Below are 21713 nucleotides of genomic sequence, written 5' to 3'. Positions count from 1 at the left end.
ACATTCCAGCTCCTCTGCTTCTCTGCTCTGTGCTCCGGTGCTGCAGAAATGTTGCCGGAAAATCCCTAATCCCCTCCCCACCCTGCTCACTGCTTCCCTCGGAATGATCACTTTCCCTGACAGTGAATCCTCACAATCATTCTGCTGCTGTGTACAGTCAACCTCCCCCCCACCCGCACCTCACCCCTCCACCCTCACGTCACCCCCCACCCCCACCTCACCCCCCCAGCCGAGTGTATCCTGTTCTCCAATCACGGCCCCATTGCTGCCTCAGCTGTACGGGGCGGGGGGGGGGGGGAGGGGGGGGGGGGCATCACTGGGATGCCCGAGATCCAGGGGGTAATAGATCGCACACATGATCACTTGCACACACCGGGGTACCACGGTGTTCCCTTCACCAACAAAAAGGGATTCCACTCTCTGAACCTCCAACTTGTGAGCGACCACCACATGGAGATCGTGCTCGTGTGTGCACACTTCCCCGGGAGTGTGCACGACAGCTGCATCCTGGGGCAGTCAGAGATCCCCGACATCTTCGAGGGACACCCCAGGGTGAAGGGATACCTGCTGAGGACCTTTGCTGTTTGGTGGACAGTGTTAATAAGTTTGCAGATGACATGAAGGTTGGTGGAATTGTGGATAGCGATGAGGACTGTCAGAGGATACGGCAGGATATAGATCGTTTGGAGACTTGCGCAGAGAGATGGCAGATTGACTATAATCCGGCTAAATGTGAGGTTATGCTTTTTGGAAGGTCTAAAATCTTTGGGAAATATACAGTAAATGCCAGAACCCTTGAGAATATTGACAGGCAGAGTGATCTGGGTGTACAGGTACACAGGTCAGTGGAAGTGGCAAAACAGGTGGAGAATGTTGTCCAGAAGACATACGGAATGCTTGCCTTCGTCGGTCCGGCAATTGAGCATAAAAATTGGCAAGTCATGCTCTAGTTGTATAGAACCTTAGTTAGGCTACTTGGAATACAATGTTTAATTCTGGTCGCCACACTACCAAAAGGATGTGGAGGGTTTGGATAGGGTTTAGCAGAGGTTTACCAGCATGTTGCCTGGTATGGAGGGCATTAACTATGAGGAGAGGCTGGAGAAACATGGTTTGTTCTCAGTTGAGCGGCGGAGGTTGAGGGGCATCCTGATAAAAGTCTCCAAAATTATGAGGGGCATGGACAGAGTAGACAGGCAAAAGCTTTGTCCCAGGATGGGAGAGTCAATTACTGAGGGACACAGGTTTAAGATGCAAGGGGCAAAGTTTAGAGGACATGGGCAAGGGAAATTTTATTACACAGAGGGTAGCGGGTGCCTGGAACTCGCTGTCGGAGGAGATGGTGAACTCAGCTACGAAAGTGACGTTTGTGGGGCACCTTGACAAATCCATAAATAGGATGGGAATAGAGGGATAAGTACCCCGGAAGTATAGAAGGTTTTCAGTTAGATGGGCAATATGGGCGGCGCAGGCTTGGAGCTGAAGGAGCCGGTCATGTGCTGTACTTTTCTTTGTTCTTAAAGCTGCGATTCAGGAGTAGTCAATGTGAGGTCATGGTTGAATTTAACCATTTATTTGTTTACAGAGAGATGGCTAATGGAACTAGTTTCTGTTTTGGAAGGTCACTGGAGTGTAGATAATTGGTGAGTGATGGTGTTTAGTCTTCGCTGGGCAGGTCATGGGATATCACATTGGGATACAGATTATGTAATTAATGGGAGGAGCCAGGTCTGCCAGTGGTTTTCACAGGTTTGTCAGAGGATTTGAGTCTGACAAGACAGAAGGATTTTCAGGTTGTTCTTGAAAGGGCCTCTCTCGCCAAAGGTCTGCACAGAGAACATGGAGTAACCCTGATTGTCAACTTTATTTATGATTTTGAACTGTAGCGGTTTGATTATTTGGAATATTTATATTGGTAGGAGTAGAGCACGAGGTAAGTTTTTTTCCTTTTATTTATGAACTGTTTCACTGATAAATGTAAAGTTATTTCTTTGCTGTCAATGTGGTTAAAGGGGCCGGGTTAGCTCAATGGGCCAGACAGCTAGCTTGTGATGCAGAGCGAGGCCAGCAGCGTGGGTTCAATTCCCGTACAGTCTGAGGTTATTCATGAAGGCCCCGCCTTCTCAACCTTGCCCCTCGCCTGAGGTGTGGTGACCCTCGGGTTAAATCACCACCAGTCAGCTCTCCCCCTCAAAGGGGAAACAGCCTGTGGTCATCTGGGACTATGGTAACTTTACAATTACTCACTGATGCACGATCAATGACCACTAAAGCGAGGTTGTAGTCCAACTGAAGGCTTTAATAAGCGAGATGTTTCCCCCAGCAGCTCAGGTACAGAGTGAAGGCTGCTGGGGCGGCTCGGGCTCTTATACCCCACCTTGCAGGGTGGAGCTACCATACAGCTTGACCAATAGGAAACATACAATATCTACCAATGGTGTTCCAGCATTACCAGGTACCGTAATACCGCTACACAGACTACCACACTTACAATGTGGTTCATTTTGTGTTTAAATTAAAGTTTGCTTTACTATAAAAGATACCTATTGGTCAGACTCACCACTCCTGGGGTGAAATATCCTTTCCTCACAGATTTATGAATTGTAAATTGTTTGGGGTTTCCTGTCCGGGATCCTAACAAAGTTGGGGTCTGGTCTGGGACCGTCACAGCTCCCCACCATCATTCATGACTGGATGTGAAAAGACAGCTGTGCTTAGATCTGACCGTCTGTCCACTCCTCCCCACACAATCCATGCTCATTTCACACACACATTCTCAGCAACGGAGTCATTTCTTTGTCTCCACAATCAAACCATCCATTCGACTGACTCTTGCTGCTTGCAATTGGGAGCCACCTCCTGCCCACTCCCAGCTCCTGATCCTGCAATCAGTCCTCACTCTCACCCACAACACTGGCACTCCACTGATCAACATCATAACTGATATCTGTGTGAATGTGATGGCCACTGTCTATCCCTCCTCAGAATCTTTCACCTCTCCACTCTGTTTAACACCACTGAGCACAGGTTCCTGTTTAAAAGTCTCGGATCCACATTCCAGCCTCTGGCACTGCTCTCTCACGGTCCCACTCCTGCTGCTCACATCATCCACATTATATCAGCACCAAAGGATTTCTCCTCCAGTGTCTGAATGATCGCCTCTGCTGTGTCCCCAGGGCACCATCCCTGGCTCCCTCCTCATCCTCATTTCACCCTCAGAAACCTGGTCAACATTCCCATCTCCACCATCACTCAGATCAGTCTCTCCACCTCCCCCAATGATCCCAATGTTCTTTCCACACTCTCCAAATGTCTGTCCAACATTCGGACTCGGCTCAGACAAAGTTTCTCTGCAGCTCAGTAAACAGCCACACGGCACTAACCTCCCCGACACCCCCTCAGGATACAGCCAGAGATGTGGAACTTGGGGGAATTGCTGAAGCTGAGCTCAGCTTCTTCCCCACAGTGAACCCATCAGTAAGATCACTTTACATCACCTCCTAGCTCTTCATCATCACAAACTCATCTCCAATTCACTCATCTGGAAGAGGTTATTGCTGTGGGTAATTGGAATGAAAACTCTACTTACTGGTTACATTCAGCCGGCTTCCACTCCCAGAGACACTTCCCCGCACTGAGCAGTAATAGACGGCAGTGTCACTGGGCTGCACGTTGCTGATTGTCAGGATGTATCTGTTGGAGTCGATGTGTCTGGAAGGCAGGAAACGCTCAGAGAAACCTGGAGACCGGTCTATGTCATTATATGCATAATGTGTTAAAATGCTCTCCCACTGTTTCCCTGGCCGCTCCCGGTACCAATCAACCTTGTTGTCTCTCACTGCCGCGTTCTGCATGGTGCACTGGAACCGTGCAGTCTGACCCTCTGTGACACGTTCCAGACTCGGAGACTGGATAAGGACTGGATCAGTCGCACCTTTAAAAGAAAAACAAAATCAGTGAGTTAAATTCTGAGCTGAAAGTTTCCTGTGAGTATTTAAAGGGACAGTCCAGGCGGTAGAAGTTCTGTGTTAAAGAGAGGAAACAGCTTCTGAGACTGAGCTAGTTGTGTTAGTTTGTGAATGATTTCTATCCTGGGGGTTACTCTGTGCTGATCGCAGCAGTACAGATGTGTTGATATAATTGTGAAATGCAATATTGTTCTCACACTGTGGAACAGCTCTCTCAAACACACTGACCTCTCCCAGTTAGTGTCTAAATGAATTCCTGGCATGTGGGTGTCGCTGGCTAGGCCAGCTTTTATTACCCATCCCTAATTGCCCTGAAGGAGGCGGTGGTGAGCTGCCTTCTTGAACTGCTGCAGTCCATGGAGATTGGAGTTATCTTTACTGAACCAATAGTGGGAGAGTGTTTCTCACAATAGGAAGTAGGTTTGGGAATTAGAATGGGAAGTGTCTGCAACATTCGAAGAGGCAGTCAGACATTTAAAGGGACAGGACCGCCCCACGGATCAACAGAGCCACAGCCTATTGGGTTTGTGAAAACTGAGGCCTCTCCCCAGGTTAGGGTCCGGGGGGTCAGATTGGGAGAATGGTGTCTCTGTCCCTCCATTCCTCAGGTACAGGATCTTTACCAGCTGCTACTGCCATCTTCAACACGGAGGGCATGGGAGTGGGGGTAACTGAGAGAGACTGGAAATAAACCTGAGGGAGCCAAACTCTGTCCCTCCAACTGACATTTTTAATATTGGTAAAGGGCACGGAGCCAGTGGTGGTCCCAGGAGAGGCAAATTGTGGGAAATACAGCTCAGGTAGTGAGTGAACCAGTGGATCGCTCTGGAAGGTGTTGGGTGGTACAGTGGTTAGCACTGCTGCTTCACAGCTCCAGGGACCCGGGATCAATTCTGGCCTCAGGTGGCTGTCTGTGAGGAGTTTGTACATTGTCCCCGTGTCTGCGTGGGTTTCCTCCGGGATCCTCCCACAGTCCAGAGATGTGCAGGTTAGGTGGCTTGGCCATGTGCGGGGATACCGGGATAGGACAGGGATAGGACAGGGGAGTGAGCCTGGCTGCAGTGCTCTGCCACTGCAGACTCTGATGGGCCGAATGGCCTCCTTCTGCACTGTAGGGATTCTATGATCCCTCTCCCATCCCAACCGGGGAGAGTTTGGTGACGGGAGGGAGCAGAGAATCCAGCAGGAGAGGAAAAGCCGGAAACCCCCGGGTATAAAAAAGTTTGTAATTCCCCTGAAGGCGGATTATTCGTGGCTCAGTTATCCTGCTGCCTGGTGGTGTGATTGCAATTTGCAACCATTTGCATCTCATGAATATTCAATTTAACAGTCGCTCGTCAATTTCCCATCAGGCCTTCCTATCGTGCATCACACCAGCGGGAAATCATGTCGGACTCGAACCCGATTGAAAAAGAGAAGCATGAACGAGATGGACCTCAGTCATCGTGTTTTCGGGATCCTTAAGTGGGAGGGGGAGCAGCCCCAAGTCGTGGTCCATATAGGTACAACGACAGAGGTAGGAAAAGGGATAGGGATGTAAGGCAGGAATTCAGGGAGCTAGGGTGGAAACTTAGATCTAGGACAAGCAAAATTATTATCTCTGGGTTGTTACCCGTGCCAAGTGCTAGCGAGACGAGGAATACGGAGAGAGAGGAGTTGAACACGTGGCTACAGGGTTGGTGCAGGAGGGAGGGTTTCAGATTTCTGGATAATTGGGGCTCATTCTGGGGTCGGTGCGACCTCTACAAACGGGATGGTCTACACCTGGACCAGAGGGGTACCAATCTACTGGGGGGGAAATTTTCTAATGCTCTTCGGGAGGGTTTAAACTAGTTCAGCTGGGGCTTGAGAACCTGAATTGTAGCTCCAGTATACAGGAGGTTGAGAGTAGTGAGGTCATGAGTAAGGTTTCAAAGTTGCAGGAGTGTACCGGCAGGCAGGAAGGTGGTTTAAAGTGTGTCTACTTCAATGCCAGGAGCATCCGGAATAAGGTGGGTGAACTTGCGGCATGGGTTGGTACCTGGGACTTTGATGTTGTGGCCATTTCGGAGACATGGATAGAGCAGGGACAGGAATGGTTGTTGCAGGTGCCGGGGTTTAGATATTTCAGTAAGCTCAGGGAAGGTGGTAAAAGAGGGGGGGGGGGGGACGATGAGAAAGCCTTTGACAGGCTAGAAGGGTTTGAAGGGATGATTACCTCGTTCATATGGGGAGGGAAGGTGGTCAGAATTAGAAAGGTGCTACTACAGAGAGGAAGGCAGGCAGGGGGTTTGGGTCTTCCGAACCTGATGGATTATTACTGGGCGGCGAATGTGGAGAAGGTACGGAGCTGGGTCAGAGGGCTTGAATCAGAATGGGTCAGAATGGAGGAGAGTTTGTATAGGGGTTCGGGATTGAAGGTGCGGGCGACAGCGTCGCTCCCGACGGCCTCGAGGGGGATACTCAGGGAGTCCGGTAGTAATAGCTTTGTTGAGAATTTGGAGGCAGTTTCGACAGCGCTTCGGGTTGGGGGCAGGGGCAAGTGAAATGCCAAATCGGGGGAACCATAGATTTGAGCCAGGGAAGTAGGATGGACATTTTCGGAGATGGGAGGAGAAAGGAATTAGAACACTAAAAGATTTATTTCTTGGGGATTGTTTTGCAGGATTGAAGGAGCTGGGAGCGAAGTATGGGCTGGAGCAGAGGGAAATATTTCGATACATGCAGGTTTGACACTTTTCCAGAAAGGAAATACAGAACTTCCCAGTGGAGTCGGCCTCCACATTGCTGGAGGAGGTGCTAACGACACGGAGACTGGAGAAGGGGGTAGTGTCGGCGGTTTACGGGGCTATTTTGGAGGAGGAGAAGGCGCCACTGGAAGGGATCAAGGTAAAGTGGGAGGAAGAGTTGGGAGAGGGTATGGAGGAGGGGTTCTGGTGTGAGGTGCTCCGGAGGGTGAACGCTTCCACCTCATGTGCGAGGTTGGGGCTGATACAGCTGAAGGTGGTGTATAGAGCGCACCGTACAAGGGCGAGGATGAGCCAGCTCTTTGAGGGGGTAGAAGATGTGTGTGAACATTGCAGGGGAGGCCCCGCAAACCACGTTGATATGTTTTGGTCCTGTCCAAAGCTGGAGGATTACTGGAAGGAGGTGTTTCGGGTAATCTCTAAAGTGGTGCACGTGAAACTGGACCCGGGCCCTCGGGAGGCCATATTCCGGATGTCGGACCAACCGGGGATGGAAACGGGCGCTGAGGCAGATGTTGTAGCCTTCGTCTTGTTGATCCTGTTAGGGTGCAGATCAACCTCTCCACCCTGTGCCCTGGAGTGGCGGGGGGACCTGCTGGAATTCGTAACGCTTGAAAAGGTCAAATTTGAACTGAAGGGAAGGATGGAGTGGTTCTACAATTCATGGGCGTTATTCATAGAAGTTACAGTACAGAAGGAGGCCATTCGGCCCATCGAGTCTGCACCGGCTCTTGGAAAGAGCACCCTACCGAAGCCCACATCTCCACCCTATCCCCATAATACAGTAACCCCACCCAACACTAAGGGCAATTTTGGACATTAAGGGCAATTTAGCATGGCCAATCCACCTAAACTGCACATCTTTGGACTGTGGTAGGAAATCGGAGCACCCGGAGGAAACCCACGCACACACTGGGAGAAGGTGTGGACTCCGCACAGACAGTGACCCAGCGGGGAATCGAACCTGGGACCCTGGATCTGTGAAGCAATTGTGCTAACCACTATGTTACCGTGCTGCATGCATTATGCAATTTCGAGAATTGAATTACATCGAACATTAGTGGGGTTGGGGGCTGGGAGGGTGGGGGCGAGGGCGACTGTGCGTGTTAATGCTGACTATGGGTGATTCCTGATTCCTTTTTGTCATTTTTTTATGTTAACATGTGGGCCAATGTCTGGGGTTTGGTGGGAGGGTGGGATCGTTGTTATTGATATGGGGATTGACATTACATTCGTTACTGATTATTGTTTATTGTGGCTGTAAATTTGGGAGAAAATGTGAAAACGGAGGAGAATAAAAAATATTTTCAAAAAACATTCCTGCCTTCCTAACTGCCGACTGAACCTGCAAGTTAACCTTAAGAGAATCGTGAACAAGGACTTCCAAGTCCCTTTCTGCTTCTGATTTCCTAAGCATTTTCCCATTTAGAAAATAGTCCATGCCTCCATTCCTCCTTCCAAAGTACATAACCTCACACTTTTCCACATTGTATCCCACTTCTTTGCCCACTCTCCCAGCCTGTCCAAGTCCTTCTGCAGCCCCCCGCTTCCTCAATAGTACCCATCCCTCGACACATCTTTGTTTCATCTGCAAACTTAGTAACAGTGCCTTCAGTTCCTTCTTCCAGATCATTAATGTATATTGTGAAAAGCTGTGGTCCCAGCACAGACCCCTGAGGCACACCACTTGTCACCAGCTGCCATCCTGAAAAAGATCCCTTTACCCCCACTCTCTGCCTTCTGCCAGTCAGCCAATCCTCTATCCACACCAGGATCTTACCCTTAACACCTTAACTTATTTAACAGTCCCCTATGTGGCACCTTGTCAAACGCCTTCTGGAAATCTAAATAAATCATATCCACTGGTTCTCCTTTGTCTAACTTCCTTGTTACCTCCTCAAAGAACTCTAACAGATTTGTCAGACATGACCTCCCCTTGACGACGCCGTGTGACTCAGTCCAATTTCACGATGCACTTCCAAGTACTCCGCGATCTCATCTTTAATAATGCACTCGAAAAGCTTACCAATGACCGAAGTCAAGCTATCGGCCTATAAATTCCCGTCTTCTGCTTCCCTCCCTTCTGAAACAGCCGTATTACATTAGCCACTTTCCAGTTCACTGGGGCCCTCCCTGCCTCCAATGATTCCTGAAAGATCATCAGCAATGCCTCTGCAATCTCCTCAGCTTCTCTTTCAGAATCCTGGGGTGTAGTCCATCCGGTCCAGGGGATTTATCCACCTTCAGACCTTCCAGTTTCCCCAGAACCTTCTCCTTAGCGATGGCCATGACACTCACCTCTGCCCCCTGATTCTCCTGGAGCTCTGGCATCCCACTGGTGTCTTCCACCATGAATTCTGATGCAAAGTAACTATTCAGTTCCTCGGCCATTTCTTTGTTTCCTATTATTACTTCTTCAGCCTCATTTTTCAGTGGTCCAATCCCTTGACATCTATCTGCACAACTAATTCATCCATTATTTCAAATGATCTGCACGTTCAGGTATAAAACCTTAAGGTTAGTCCTTTTAACGTTCCTTGTTCCATCCCTACACTTTTTTACAACTTCATTATCAGACAAAGGGCCTTGATTTCTCTGCCTATCACTTTTCTTATTTTCCTTCCTGTCGCATCTTCAGAGGTACGATGGTCTGCTCTATGAGGGAGGGTGTGGAGGTGTGAGCAGCGTTGTACCTCTCCTCAGCTCGAGTCTGAGGGTGATGCACCAGAGTCATCAGCCAATGTTAAAGTGGGCAGCCCTGAACCCCCAGCAACCATCGCAGCAGATGTTGTGGATCCAGTTGCTATGGTGATGGACATTCCCACCCTGCCCCATCCCCTCCTCCCCACCCGCACTTGCACAAACCTCCTTCCTCATTGTCCCACTTGTCTTCCTCAGCAACCCGTTCACCACGCACCACACCTCTGGGGGAACGTAGGACCATTGGAGTGGATGGTCCATGGGTCCCGCAGCACATTCTGTCCAAAAAGACCAGCTCTGCTTGGAGCTGAAGGGCACAAACTAGTGGCCCCAGCAGAGAGGTGCTGAGTGTAACAGGAGTGACGCAGCGCGATGGTGGGCAGGATCTGTGTGTTACTCACCTCAACATCTCGAGTGAACATGGAACATAGAACATTACAGCGCAGTACAGGCCCTTTGGCCCTCGATGTTGCACCGACCTCTGAAACCACTCTGAAGCCCATCTACACTTTTCCCTTATCATCCATATGTCTATCCAATGACCATTTGAATGCCCTTAGTGTTGGTGAGTCCACTACTGTTGCAGGCAGGGCATTCCACGCCCTTACTACTCTCTGAGTAAAGGACCTACCTCTGACATCTGTCCTACTTCTATCTCCCCTCAATTTAAAGCTATGTCCCCTCGTGCTAGACGTCACCATCCGAGGAAAAAGGCTCTCACTGTCCACCCTATCTAATCCTCTGATCCTCATGTATGCCTCAATAAAGTCACCTCTTAACTTTCTTCTCTCTAACGAAAACAGCGTCAAGTCCCTCAGCCTTTCCTCATAAGATCTTCCCTCCATACCAGGGAACATCCTGGTAAATCTCCTCTGCACCCTTTCCAATGCTTCCACATCCTTCCTATAATGCGGCGGCCAGAATTGCACGCAATACTCCAAATGCGGCCGCACCAGAGTTTTGTACAGCTGCAACATGACCCCGTGGCTCCGAAACTCAATCCCTCTACCAATAAAAGCTAACACACCGTACGCCTTCTTAACAACCCTCTCAACCTGGGTGGCAACTTTCAGGGATCTATGTACATGGACACCAAGATCTCTCTGCTCATCCACATTGCCAAGAATCTTACCATTAGCCCAGTACTCTGTCTTCCTGTTATTCCTTCCAAAATGAATCACCTCACACTTTTCTTCATTAAACTCCATTTGCCACCTCTCAGCCCAACGCTGTAGCTTATCTATGTCCCTCTCGATCTTGTAACATCCTTCCGCACTGTCCACAACTCCACCGACTTTAATGTCATCTGCAAATTTACTCACCCATCCGTGAGCAACTCGTCTACTGAGGTCGTATGGGCTGAGGTTAGAAACCGGAAAGGAGAGGTCACCCAGTTAGGGGTTTTCTATAGGCCTCCGAAAAGTTCCAGAGATGTAGAGGAAAGGATTGCAAAGATGATTCTGGATCGGAGCGAAAGCAACAGGGTCGTTGTTATGGGGGACTTTAACTTTCCAAATATTGACTGGAAACGCTATAGTCCGAGTACTTGAGATGGGTCTGTTTTTGTCCAATGTGTGCAGGAGGGTTTCCTGACACAGTATGTAGATAGGCCAACGAGAGGCGAGGCCATATTGGACAGGTGTTAGATTTGGAGGTAGGTGAGCACTTTGGTGATAGTGACCACAATTCGATTACGTTTACTTTAGTGATGGAAAGGGATAGGTATATACCGCAGGGCAAGAGTTATATCTGGGGGAAAGGCAGCAAGGTAGCATTGTGGATAGCACAATTGCTTCACAGCTCCAGGGTCCCAGGTTCGAATCCGGCTTGGGTCACTGTCTGTGCGGAGTCTGCACATCCTCCCCGTGTGTGCGTGGGTTTCCTCCGGGTGCTCCGGTTTCCTCGCACAGTCCAAAGATGCGCAGTTTAGGTGGATTGGCCACGATAAATTGCCCTTAGTGTCCAAAATTGCCCTTAGTGTTGGGTGGGGTTACTGGGTTATGGGGATAGGGTGGAGGTGTTGACCTTGGGTAGGGTGCTCTTTCCAAGAGCCGGGGCAGACTCGATGGGCCGAATGGCCTCCTTCTGCACTGTAAATTCTATGATAATTATGATGCGATGAGGCAAGACTTAGGATGCATCGGATGGAGAGGAAAACTGCAGGGGATGGGCACAATGGAAATGTGGAGCTTGTTCAAGGAACAGCTACTGCGCGTCCTTGATAAGTATGTACCTGTTAGTCAGGGAGAAAGTGGTCGAGCGAGGGAACCGTGGTTTACTAAAGCAGTTGAAACACTTGTCTCGAGGAAGGAGGAGGCTTATGTAAAGATGAGACATGAAGGTTCAGTTAGGGCGCTCGAGAGTTACACCCAAGGGCTAGGGTCTGGCAGACGGAATACAATGTTGACAAATGTGAGATTATCCATTTTGGTATGAATAACAGCAAAAGGGATTATTATTTAAATGATCAAATATTAAAACATGCTGCTGTGCAGAGAGACCTGGGTGTGCTAGTGCATGAGTCGCAGAAAGTTGGTTTACAGGTGATTAAGAAGACGTGAGTTCACTTCAGCCATTATCACAGCAGTCTACATCCCACCCCAGGCAGAAGTGAGGAAGGTGCTTGACGAACTATAAACAGTAATAAACAACTACGAAACAGAACACCTGGAGGCCTTGTTCCTCATGGCCGGAGACTTCAACAAAGCCAACCTCAAGAGTGTACTGCCAAAATTCCACCAGCACATCTCCTGTCCCACCAGGGGCAACAACACTCTTGACCACTGCTACTCAAGAATCAAAGGCGCCTACCGTTCCATCCCTCGATCACACGTTGGGAAATCAGACCATAAGACGGTGCTCCTTCTCCCGGCATACAAGCAGATACTCAAGCGGGAGAATCCAGCTAAGAAGGTTGTGCAGTGCTGTTCCGAGGAGACAGAAGAGCTCTTACGTGACTGCTTAGAGACAGTGGACTGGTCCATATTTAAGAACTCAGCGACCAACTTAAATGAGTATGCCACCACCGTCACAGACTTCATCAGCAAATGTGTGGACGGCTGCGTGCCAAAGAAAGCAGTACGTGCATTCCCCAACCGGAAACCATGGCTCAATCGCGAGATTGCCTCCCTACTGAAGGACGGATCTGAGGCCTTCAAGGCAGACGACCCTGACCGAAACAAGTAATCCAGGTACGACCTCCGCAAGGCCATCAGAGATGCCAAGAGAGAATATCAAACCAAGCTAGAGTCACAGACAGACTCTCGGCGGTTGTGGCAAGGACTAAACAACATAACGGGCTAAAAAGTGAAGCCGAACAGTATCTCTGGCAGCAGCGCACCCTTCCCCGATGAACTCAATGCATTCTATGCTCGGTTCGAGCAGGTAACCAACAATCCGCTTTCGAATGCCCCAGCAGCCCATAATTCACCCATACCCACCATCACAGCTTCCGAAGTCAGATTGGCCTTCCTGAAAGTGAACCCTCGGAAGGCGACGGACCCGGACAGGATCTCTGGTCGTGCACTCAGAGCCTGCGCGGACCAGCTGGCAGAGGTATTTGCGGACATCTTTAACCTGTCCTTACTCCACTCCGAGGTCCCCACCTGCTTCAAGAAGACCACCATCATACCGGTACCAAAGAAGAACCAGGCAACGTGCCTCAATGACTACCGACCAGTGGCCCTGACTTCAGTCGTAATTAAGTGCTTCGAGAGGTTGATCATGAAGCGCATCACCTCCATACTCCCAGAACACCTTGATGCACTGCAATTCGCATACCGCTGCAACCAGTCCACATCAGACACCATTTCCCTGGCCCTACACTCATCCCTAGAGCATCTCGAAAACAAGGACTCCTACATTAGACTCCTATTTATTGACTACAGCTCCGCCTTCAACACCATAATCCCAGCCAAGCTCATATCAAAGCTCCAAAACCTAGGACATGGCGCCGCACTCTGCAACTGGATCCTCGATTTTCTGACCAACAGACCATAATCAGTAAGAATGAACAACAACACCTCCTCCACAATAGTCCTCAACACCGGCGCCCCGCAAGGCTGTGTACTTAGCCCCCTACTCTACTCCCTGTACACACATGACTGCGTGGCAAAACTTGGTTCCAACTCCATCTACAAATTTGCTGACGATACGACCATAGTGGGCCGGATCTCGAATAACGACGAGTCTGAATACAGGAGGGAGATAGAGAACCTAGTGGAGTGGTGTAGCGACAACAATCCCTCCCTCAATGCCAGCAAAACTAAAGAGCTGGTAATTGACTTCAGGAAGCAAAGTACTGTACATACCCCTGTCAGCATCAACAGGGCCGAGGCGGAGATGGTTAACAGTTTCAAATTCCGAGGGGTGCACATCTCCAAAAATCTGTCCTGGTTCACCCACGTCGACGCTACCAAGAAGAAAGCACAACAGCGTCTATACTTCCTTAGGAAACTAAGGAAATTTAGCATGTCCACATTAACCCTTACCAACTTTTACGGATGCACCATAAAAAGCATCCTATCGGGCTGCATCACAGCCTGGTATGGCAACTGCTCGGCCCAGGACCGCAAGAAACTTCAGAGAGTCGTGAACACCGCCCAGTCTATCACACGAACCTGCCTCCCATCCATTGACTCCATCTACACCTCCCGCTGCCTGGGGAAAGCGAGCAGCATGATCAAAGATCCCTCCCACCCGGCTTACTCACTCTTCCAACTTCTTCCATCGGGCAGGAGATACAGAAGTCTGAGAACACGCACGAACAGACTCAAAAACAGCTTCTTCCCCACTGTCACCAGACTCTTAAATGACCCTCTTTCTGACTGACCTCATTAACACTACACCCTGTATGCTTCATCCGATGCCAGTGCTTCTGTAGTTACATTGTAAACCTTGTGTTGCCCTATTATGTATTTTCTTTTATTCCCTTTTCTTCTCATGTACTTAATGATCTGTTGAGCTGCTCGCAGAAAAATACTTTTCACTGTACCTCGGTACACGTGACAATAAACAAATCCAAGCCAATCCAATCCGAATGGAATTTTGTCCTTCATTGCTAGAGGGATGGAGTTTAAGACTAGGGAGGTTATGCTGCAATTGTATCAGGTGTTAGTGTGGTGATACACCACTGTACTTCCCTCGCATTGTACATAGTTATATAATAGTTGTGTGTAATGTGGCCCTGTAGTACTGTGTATTGTACTGTAGCTCTGTAGAGGTTCGGTCACCTGTATGTAACCTGACCTGGCCACGGAGAGCTCCACCTTGGCCACTCCCCCGGGAGTTAGGTATAAGACCCCGCTTCTGAGACCTGACCCATTTTGTCTGGGGTCGTCTGTGTCAGGTAAGCTTCCTTTGTAGTGTATTAAAGCCTTGGTTAAAGTCTCACATGTCTTTGTGGTTCTTTACGCTTAGTGCATCAGTTAGTGAGGCCACACCTGGAGTATTGTGTTCAGTTTTGGTCTCCTTACTTGAGAAAGGACGTACTGGCGCTGGAGGGTGTGCAGAGGAGATTCACTAGGTTAATCCCAGAGTTGAAGGGGTTGGATTATGAGGAGAGGTTGAGTAGACTGGGACTGTACTCGTTGGAATTTAGAAGGATGAGGGGGAATCTTATAGAAACATATAATATTATGAAGGGAATAGATAGGATAGATGCGGGCAGGTTGTTTCCACTGGCGAGTGAAAGCAGAACGAGGGGGCATAGCCTCAAAATAAGGGAAAGTAGATTAAGGACTGAGTTTAGGAGGAACTTCTTCACCGAAAGCATTGTGAATCTATGGAATTCCTTGCCCAGTGAAGCAGTAGAGGCTCCTTCATGAAATGTTTTTAAGATAAAGATAGATAGGTCGTTTTTTGAAGAATAAAGGGATTAAAGGTTATGGTGTTCGGGCCGGAAAGTGGAGCTGAGTCCACAAAAGATCAGCCATGATCTCATTGAATGTCGGAGTAGGCTCGAAGGGGCCAGATGGCCGACTCCTGCTCCTAGGAGCAAAAATGCCAATCAAACCAAACAAAAACTTAAACTCTATAACAATGTGAAGTCAAGTCAGTGACAATACATGTCAGTGAAAAGCAAGTTATAACATTTATACATTTTCCAGCACCCCAATCACAGTCGACGATCTCTCTTCCAGCTCCACTGCTCACTTCTGTCCCAAGCCTTCTGCCTTCATGAACGCCTCAGCCGCCTCCACCGTTTCAAATGAAAGATCTTTGGCGTTGTCCGTCACCCTCAGCTTTGCCGGGTACACCATACCAAATCGCAGTCCCTTGTTGTACAGTGCCGCTTTCACTCGGCTGGACGCCGCTCGTCTCTTTACTAACTCCACCGCCAAGTCCTGGTAAATCCGAACTCTCGCACCATCCCGCTGCACCTCCCGCTTCTGCTTCGCCCAGTTTAACACCTTCTCCTTCATGTGGTATTTATGGAAACAGATAATTACTGCTCTCGGCGGCTCGTTTACTTTGGGTTTCGGCCTTAACGATTGATGAGCTCGGTCCAGTTCATACCGGGAGGGGTCTTCACCATCTCCCATCAACTCCGCCAGCCTCTCAGCAAAGTACTCTGTTGGCCTTGAGCCCTCTGCCCCTTCAGGTAAGCCCACAATTCTCAGATTTTGCCGCCTCGAGCGTTTCTCCAAGTCCTCGAGTTTTGCTCGGAGTCCTCTGTTGGCCTCCACCACCCTCTGTAGTTCGTGTCCCATCGAGGTGAGCTGGTCGCTGTGCTGCGACACGGCCTCCTCCACTTCCTTCATCTTCTCGCCCTGTTCTCTCACCTCGGCCGATGTCTTTGCCACATCCACCCTCACCGGGGCGATTGCCTCCTCCACCAATGATCTCAGTGCGACCGCCATCTCCTTCCTCAACGCCTCCACGTACCTCGCACACTGCTTCTCCAGCTCCACAGCCATCACCTCGGTCATCCTTTCCACTGTAAGCAGTGCGGCCCCACCACGCGGTCCGGCATCTGCCATCTTGTCAGCGCTGTTACTGGTCCTCTCCTTTGGCGGTGAACCCCCGTTTCCTCCCTTCTTCACAGCTGTTTGTGGCGTCCCTTAACCACTTAATATTTTTATTCTTCTTTCTTCAATCTCGAGATAAATAATAAAATAAATTTTAAAAATTGAAAAACTACATTTAGATTTTTTTTTTAAATTAAGAAAAAACTTTTTAATAAAAAAAATTTTAAATTCCAAAAATCAAAGTTCAAAACATCTCTTCTCCTGGGACCGGACTTCAAACTTCCCAAACATGCATTTTCAGCGGGAAGCCACCCGGTGTGCGCTGCTCCCCCTCTACATTCGGGCTGGATTCAGGCCTCGCCTCAGGCCACGCTCCTCCCCCGCCGCTTGCTTCGGGCTCGATGCCCCTGCTCCGCCGGTCACGGGGGTCCCCACCGGCTCCAAATCTGCCCGACCCGGGACCCGTCCCTCAGGCCCCAACGGCCGAAGAAATCCCGACCGGCGAAACCCCCGGAAAACACCGAAATGCCGCCGACCAGCGGGAGACCCTCTCCAGCATGACCGCTCCGCTCGCACGCGCCACCGGGAGTCGCCAAATGCAATGTTAGCATTCATGTCAAGAGGGCGGGAATACAGGACCAGGGATGGACTTCTGAGGGGGAATCCTATTGAAACGTACAGGATACTGCGAGGCCTGGATAGAGTGGACGTGGAGAGGATGTTTCCACTTGTGGGAAAAACTAGAGCCAGAGGACACAATCTCAGACTAAAGGGACGATCCTTTAAAACAGAGATGAGGAGGAATTTCTTCAGCCAGAGGGTGGTGAATCTGTGGAACTCTTTGCCGCAGAAGGCTGTGGAGGTCAAATCACTGAGTGTCTTTAACACAGAGATAGATAGGTTCTTGATCAATGTCGGGATCAGGGGTTATGGGGAGAAGGCAGGAGAATGGGGATGAGAAAAATATCAGCCATGATTGAATGGCGGAGCCATCTTGATGGGCCGAGTGGCCTAATTCTACTTCTATGTCTTACGGTCATCCTCCTATTTCTGTCCTCACTTTCATCTGGCACTGGGGGTAATCCAGAGATTATGACATACAGGGTCCTGCTTGATCATTTCCTACGAGCTCCCTAAATTGTGACTGCAGGACCCCATCCCCCTTCCTGTCTAAAGTCATTGGTCCCAGTGTGGACCACAACCTCTGGCTGCTTGTCCATCCCCAGATGAATGTCCTGCAGCCGTTCTGTCACACCCTTGACCCTGGCACCAGAGGGGTAACATACCACCCCCGAGTCACGTCTACGGCGACAGAAACGGCCGTCTATTCCCCTCACTATCGAGTCCCTATCACTATTGCTTTTCCTTTCTTCTTCCTCTCCTGCTGTCCAGCCGAGCCCCTCACGGTGCCACAAACCTGACTCTGACTGTAATCCTCTGAGGTATCAACACCCTCACCAGTGTCTGAAACAGAACCCCATTGGTGAATGGGACCCCAGGGGAGTCCCGCACAACCTGCTTCGTGCTCCTGGACTGCCTGGTGGTTACCCATTCCCTCTCTGTTTCCAAACCCTGAAGCTGCGGTGTGACCACCTCTCTGAACGTGCGATCCACGTAGCTCTCAGCCTCGCCGATGTGCCACAGTGACTCCAGCCGGCGCTCCAGCTCTGAAATCCACAGCTCAGGTTTCTGCAGCTGGCAACACTTGCTGCACACACGCTCCTTTAGGAAATTGGTAGCGTCCACATTACAGGACACACATTCCACTCCACTGAGCTGTCCTGCCATGTCGTACCTCTACTGCTGGAGCATTAACTCTATTCTACGTTGGGACTGGTATTGCCTCAGTATATAGATCCTAACTTTCCCTTATTTCAGACACTGGATTTCACACACTGCTCCTCACACTGATCTCTGACCAACCAATCAATTCATCAATTTCCTGTGTCCTTGAATTTGTCTTTTTTCCCAAATGCTGCCTCACAGAAGGTGAAATACTCATCAAATATCTCGCCTGCTCTCCTGTAGCAGAACAAGGCAACTTTCTGAAGGGTGAAAAATTTGTCTCTGCACCAAATTCCCGCTTTGATCCAGATTCCTAGAATTTACAATGCAGAGGAGGCCACTCGGCCCATCGAGTCCGCACCAGCTCCTGGAAAGAGCACCCCACTCAAGGCCATACCTCCACCCCATCCCCGCAATCCAGCAACCCCATCCAACCTAAGGGCAATTTATCATGGCCAATCCACCTAACCTGCACATCTTTGGACTGTGCGAGGAAACCGGAGCACCCGGAGGAAACCCACGCCGACACGGGGAGAACGTGCAGACTCCACACAGACAGTGACCCAAGCGGGAATCGAACTTGGGACCCTGGCGCTGTGAAGCCATAATGCTAACCACTATGCTATCGTGCTGCCCAAATCTCCTCACTCAGTCTGTACGCTTGAACGTGTCCCTTTCTCACACAGAGCTGTGAAGAGTCGTCACACGGAGCTCTCGATTTGTCGACACCTTTTTCAGCATTGTTATTCTTATCTGATTAATCACTTTAACAGTGTCATCCAATCAGCATTCATCTTTCAGGTCGTATTCCCTTATAAGGGATGACCTCCCCTTGTCCCCTTTGCTATTTTCATGCCTGGTGTTGGACATCTCACCCTTGTTGTATTTATATTTCAACAAGGAAACGGGTGGTCTACGTTTCTACAGAAACGTTTGCAACATGTGGTTAGAAAGGTTGACAGCTTGATCAGTGTTAGCTGCTGAAGGAAGCGCGAATCCTAAACTGACCAAATATAATGTCCCAGCAAGCCTCGCGGTTTATCATGGCCATCTTTTTATACTTCTACACCGGGAGCTTCTGCCAGGGCCGGGGGGAGGAGCGGGGGGGGGTCAGGAGGTGGGCTGTGGGGTCGGGGTGGACGGGCACGGAACACCATTGCCGCAGCCGGCAAGGCAGCCATGCAGCTAACAGCCCACAGTGAACTTAGGGCCAGGGGATGTAGAGGTCCCTCCCCCAGAGAACCGCCTAGGTGCCCTCTGGCCCCAGCCAACCCATCAGCTGTGTGGGCGCACTCCAGCACAATCAGTGCCATCTTGGTGTCTGGGATGAGTGTGTGTGGGGAGTGTAATGTGTGTGTGCGGCTGGGGTGAGTGTGTGTGGGGAGTGTAATGTGTGTGTGCGGCTGGGATGAGTGTGTGTGGGGAGTGTAATGTGTGTGTGCGGCTGGGATGAGTGTGTGTGGGGAGTGTAATGTGTATGTACGGCTGGGATGAGTGTGTGTGGGGAGTGTAATGTGTGTGTGCGGCTGGGATGAGTGTGTGTGGGGAGTGTAATGTGTGTGTGCGGCTGGGATGAGTGTGTGTGGGGAGTGTAATGTGTGTGTGCGGCTGGGGTGAGTGTGTGTGGGGAGTGTAATGTGTGTGTGCGGCTGGGATGAGTGTGTGTGGGGAGTGTAATGTGTGTGTGCGGCTGGGGTGAGTGTGTGTGGGGAGTGTAATGTGTGTGTGCGGCTGGGATGAGTGTGTGTGGGGAGTGTAATGTGTCTGTGCAGCTGGGATGAGTGTGTGTGGGGAGTGTAATGTGTGTGTGCGGCTGGGATGAGTGTGTGTGGGGAGTGTAATGTGTGTGTGCGGCTGGGATGAGTGTGTGTGGGGAGTGTAATATGTGTGTGCGGCTGGGGTGAGTGTGTGTGGGGAGTGTAATGTGTGTGTGTGGCTGGGATGAGTGTGTGTGGGGAGTGTAATGTGTGTGTGTGGCTGGGATGAGTGTGTGTGGAGAGTGTAATGTGTGTGTGCAGCTGGGATGAGTGTGTGTGGGGAGTGTAATGTGTGTGTGCGGCTGGGATGAGTGTGTGTGGGGAGTGTAATGTGTGTGGGGAGTGTAATGTGTGTGTGCTGTTGGGATGAGTGTGTGTGGAGAGTGTAATGTGTGTGTGCAGCTGGGATGAGTGTGTGTGGGGAGTGTAATGTGTGTGTGCGGCTGGGATGAGTGTGTGTGGGGAGTGTAATGTGTGTGTGCTGCTGGGATGAGTGTGTGTGGGGAGTGGAATGTGTGTGTGCGGCTGGGATGAGTGTGTGTGCGGAGTGTAATGTGTGTGTGCGGCTGGGATGAGTGTGTGTGGGGAGTGTAATGTGTGTGTGCGGCTGGGATGAATGTGTGTGGAGAGTGTAATGTGTGTGTGCAGCTGGGATGAGTGTGTGTGGGGAGCGTAATGTGTGTGTGTGGCTGGGATGAGTGTGTGTGGGGAGTGTAATGTGTGTGTGCGGCTGGGATGAATGTGTGTGGAGAGTGTAATGTGTGTGTGCAGCTGGGATGAGTGTGTGTGGGGAGTGTAATGTGAGTGTGCGGCTGGGATGAGTGTGTGTGGGGAGTGTAATGTGTGTGTGCGGCTGGGATGAATGTGTGTGGAGAGTGTAATGTGTGTGTGCAGCTGGGATGAGTGTGTGTGGGGAGTGTAATGTGTGTGTGCGGCTGGGATGAGTGTGTGTGGAGAGTGTAATGTGTGTGTGCGCTGGGATGAGTGTGTGGGGGGAGTGTAATGTGTGTGTGCGGCTGGGATGAGTGTGTGTGGGGAGTGTAATGTGTGTGTGCGGCTGGGATGAGTGTGTTTGGGGAGTGTAATGTGTGTGTGCGGCTGGGATGAGTGTGTGTGGGGAATGTAATGTGTGTGTGCGGCTGGGATGAGTGCGTGTGGGGAGTGTAATGTGTGTGTGTGGCTGGGGTGAGTGTGTGTGGGGAGTGTAATGTGTGTGTGCGGCTGGGATGAGTGTGTGTTGGGAGTGTAATGTGTGTGTGTGGCTGGGATGAGTGTGTGTGGGGAGTGTAATGTGTGTGTGCGGCTGGGATGAGTGTGTGTGGGGAGTGTAATGTGTGTGTGCGGCTGGGATGAGTGTGTGTGGGGAGTGTAATGTGTGTGTGCGGCTGGGATGAGTGTGTGTTGGGAGTGTAATGTGTGTGTGCGGTTGGGATGAGTGTGTGTGGGGAGTGTACTGTGTCTGTGCAGCTGCAGCTTGTCAGCCTCCTGAGTGTCAATCACGGACCCGGCCAATCCCGCACCATTTCCCATTGGAATTGATTGTGTTCCACGTGGTGCCGGTGCTGCCCCTCCACAGTCACTGAATCGATCCGGGTTCGGCGGCAGTTTTGCTGTCGTGAAATTTCACTAATTCTGTGTCGGCGTCAACACTTAGGCTCAGAAACGGAGAATCCTGCCCAGGTCTCCCAAATGTGATTGAATTATTTGAGGAAGTGACTAGGTGTGTCGATGATGCAGTTGATCTAGTCTACATGGACTTTAGTAAGGCTTTTGACAAAGTGCCACACGGGAGGCTGATGAAGAAGGTAA

General features: G+C 50.3%; 1 protein-coding gene across 1 annotated transcript in view; it reads right to left on the bottom strand.

Annotated features, from left to right (window-relative positions):
* LOC140424809 (basement membrane-specific heparan sulfate proteoglycan core protein-like) overlaps positions 1–21713 on the bottom strand; it is a 70518-nt gene that overhangs the window by 37220 nt on the left and 11585 nt on the right. The window contains exon 2 of the mRNA XM_072508290.1: positions 3590–3934. Coding sequence (XP_072364391.1) covers positions 3590–3934 — 345 coding nt within the window. The remainder of the gene's footprint in view (positions 1–3589; positions 3935–21713) is intronic.

This window comes from Scyliorhinus torazame, chromosome 1, assembly GCF_047496885.1.
Source record: "Scyliorhinus torazame isolate Kashiwa2021f chromosome 1, sScyTor2.1, whole genome shotgun sequence".
Lineage (NCBI taxonomy): Eukaryota > Metazoa > Chordata > Chondrichthyes > Carcharhiniformes > Scyliorhinidae > Scyliorhinus > Scyliorhinus torazame.
The sequence above is the reverse complement of the archived record's forward strand: the minus strand, read 5'-3'. Positions and strand labels throughout refer to the sequence as shown.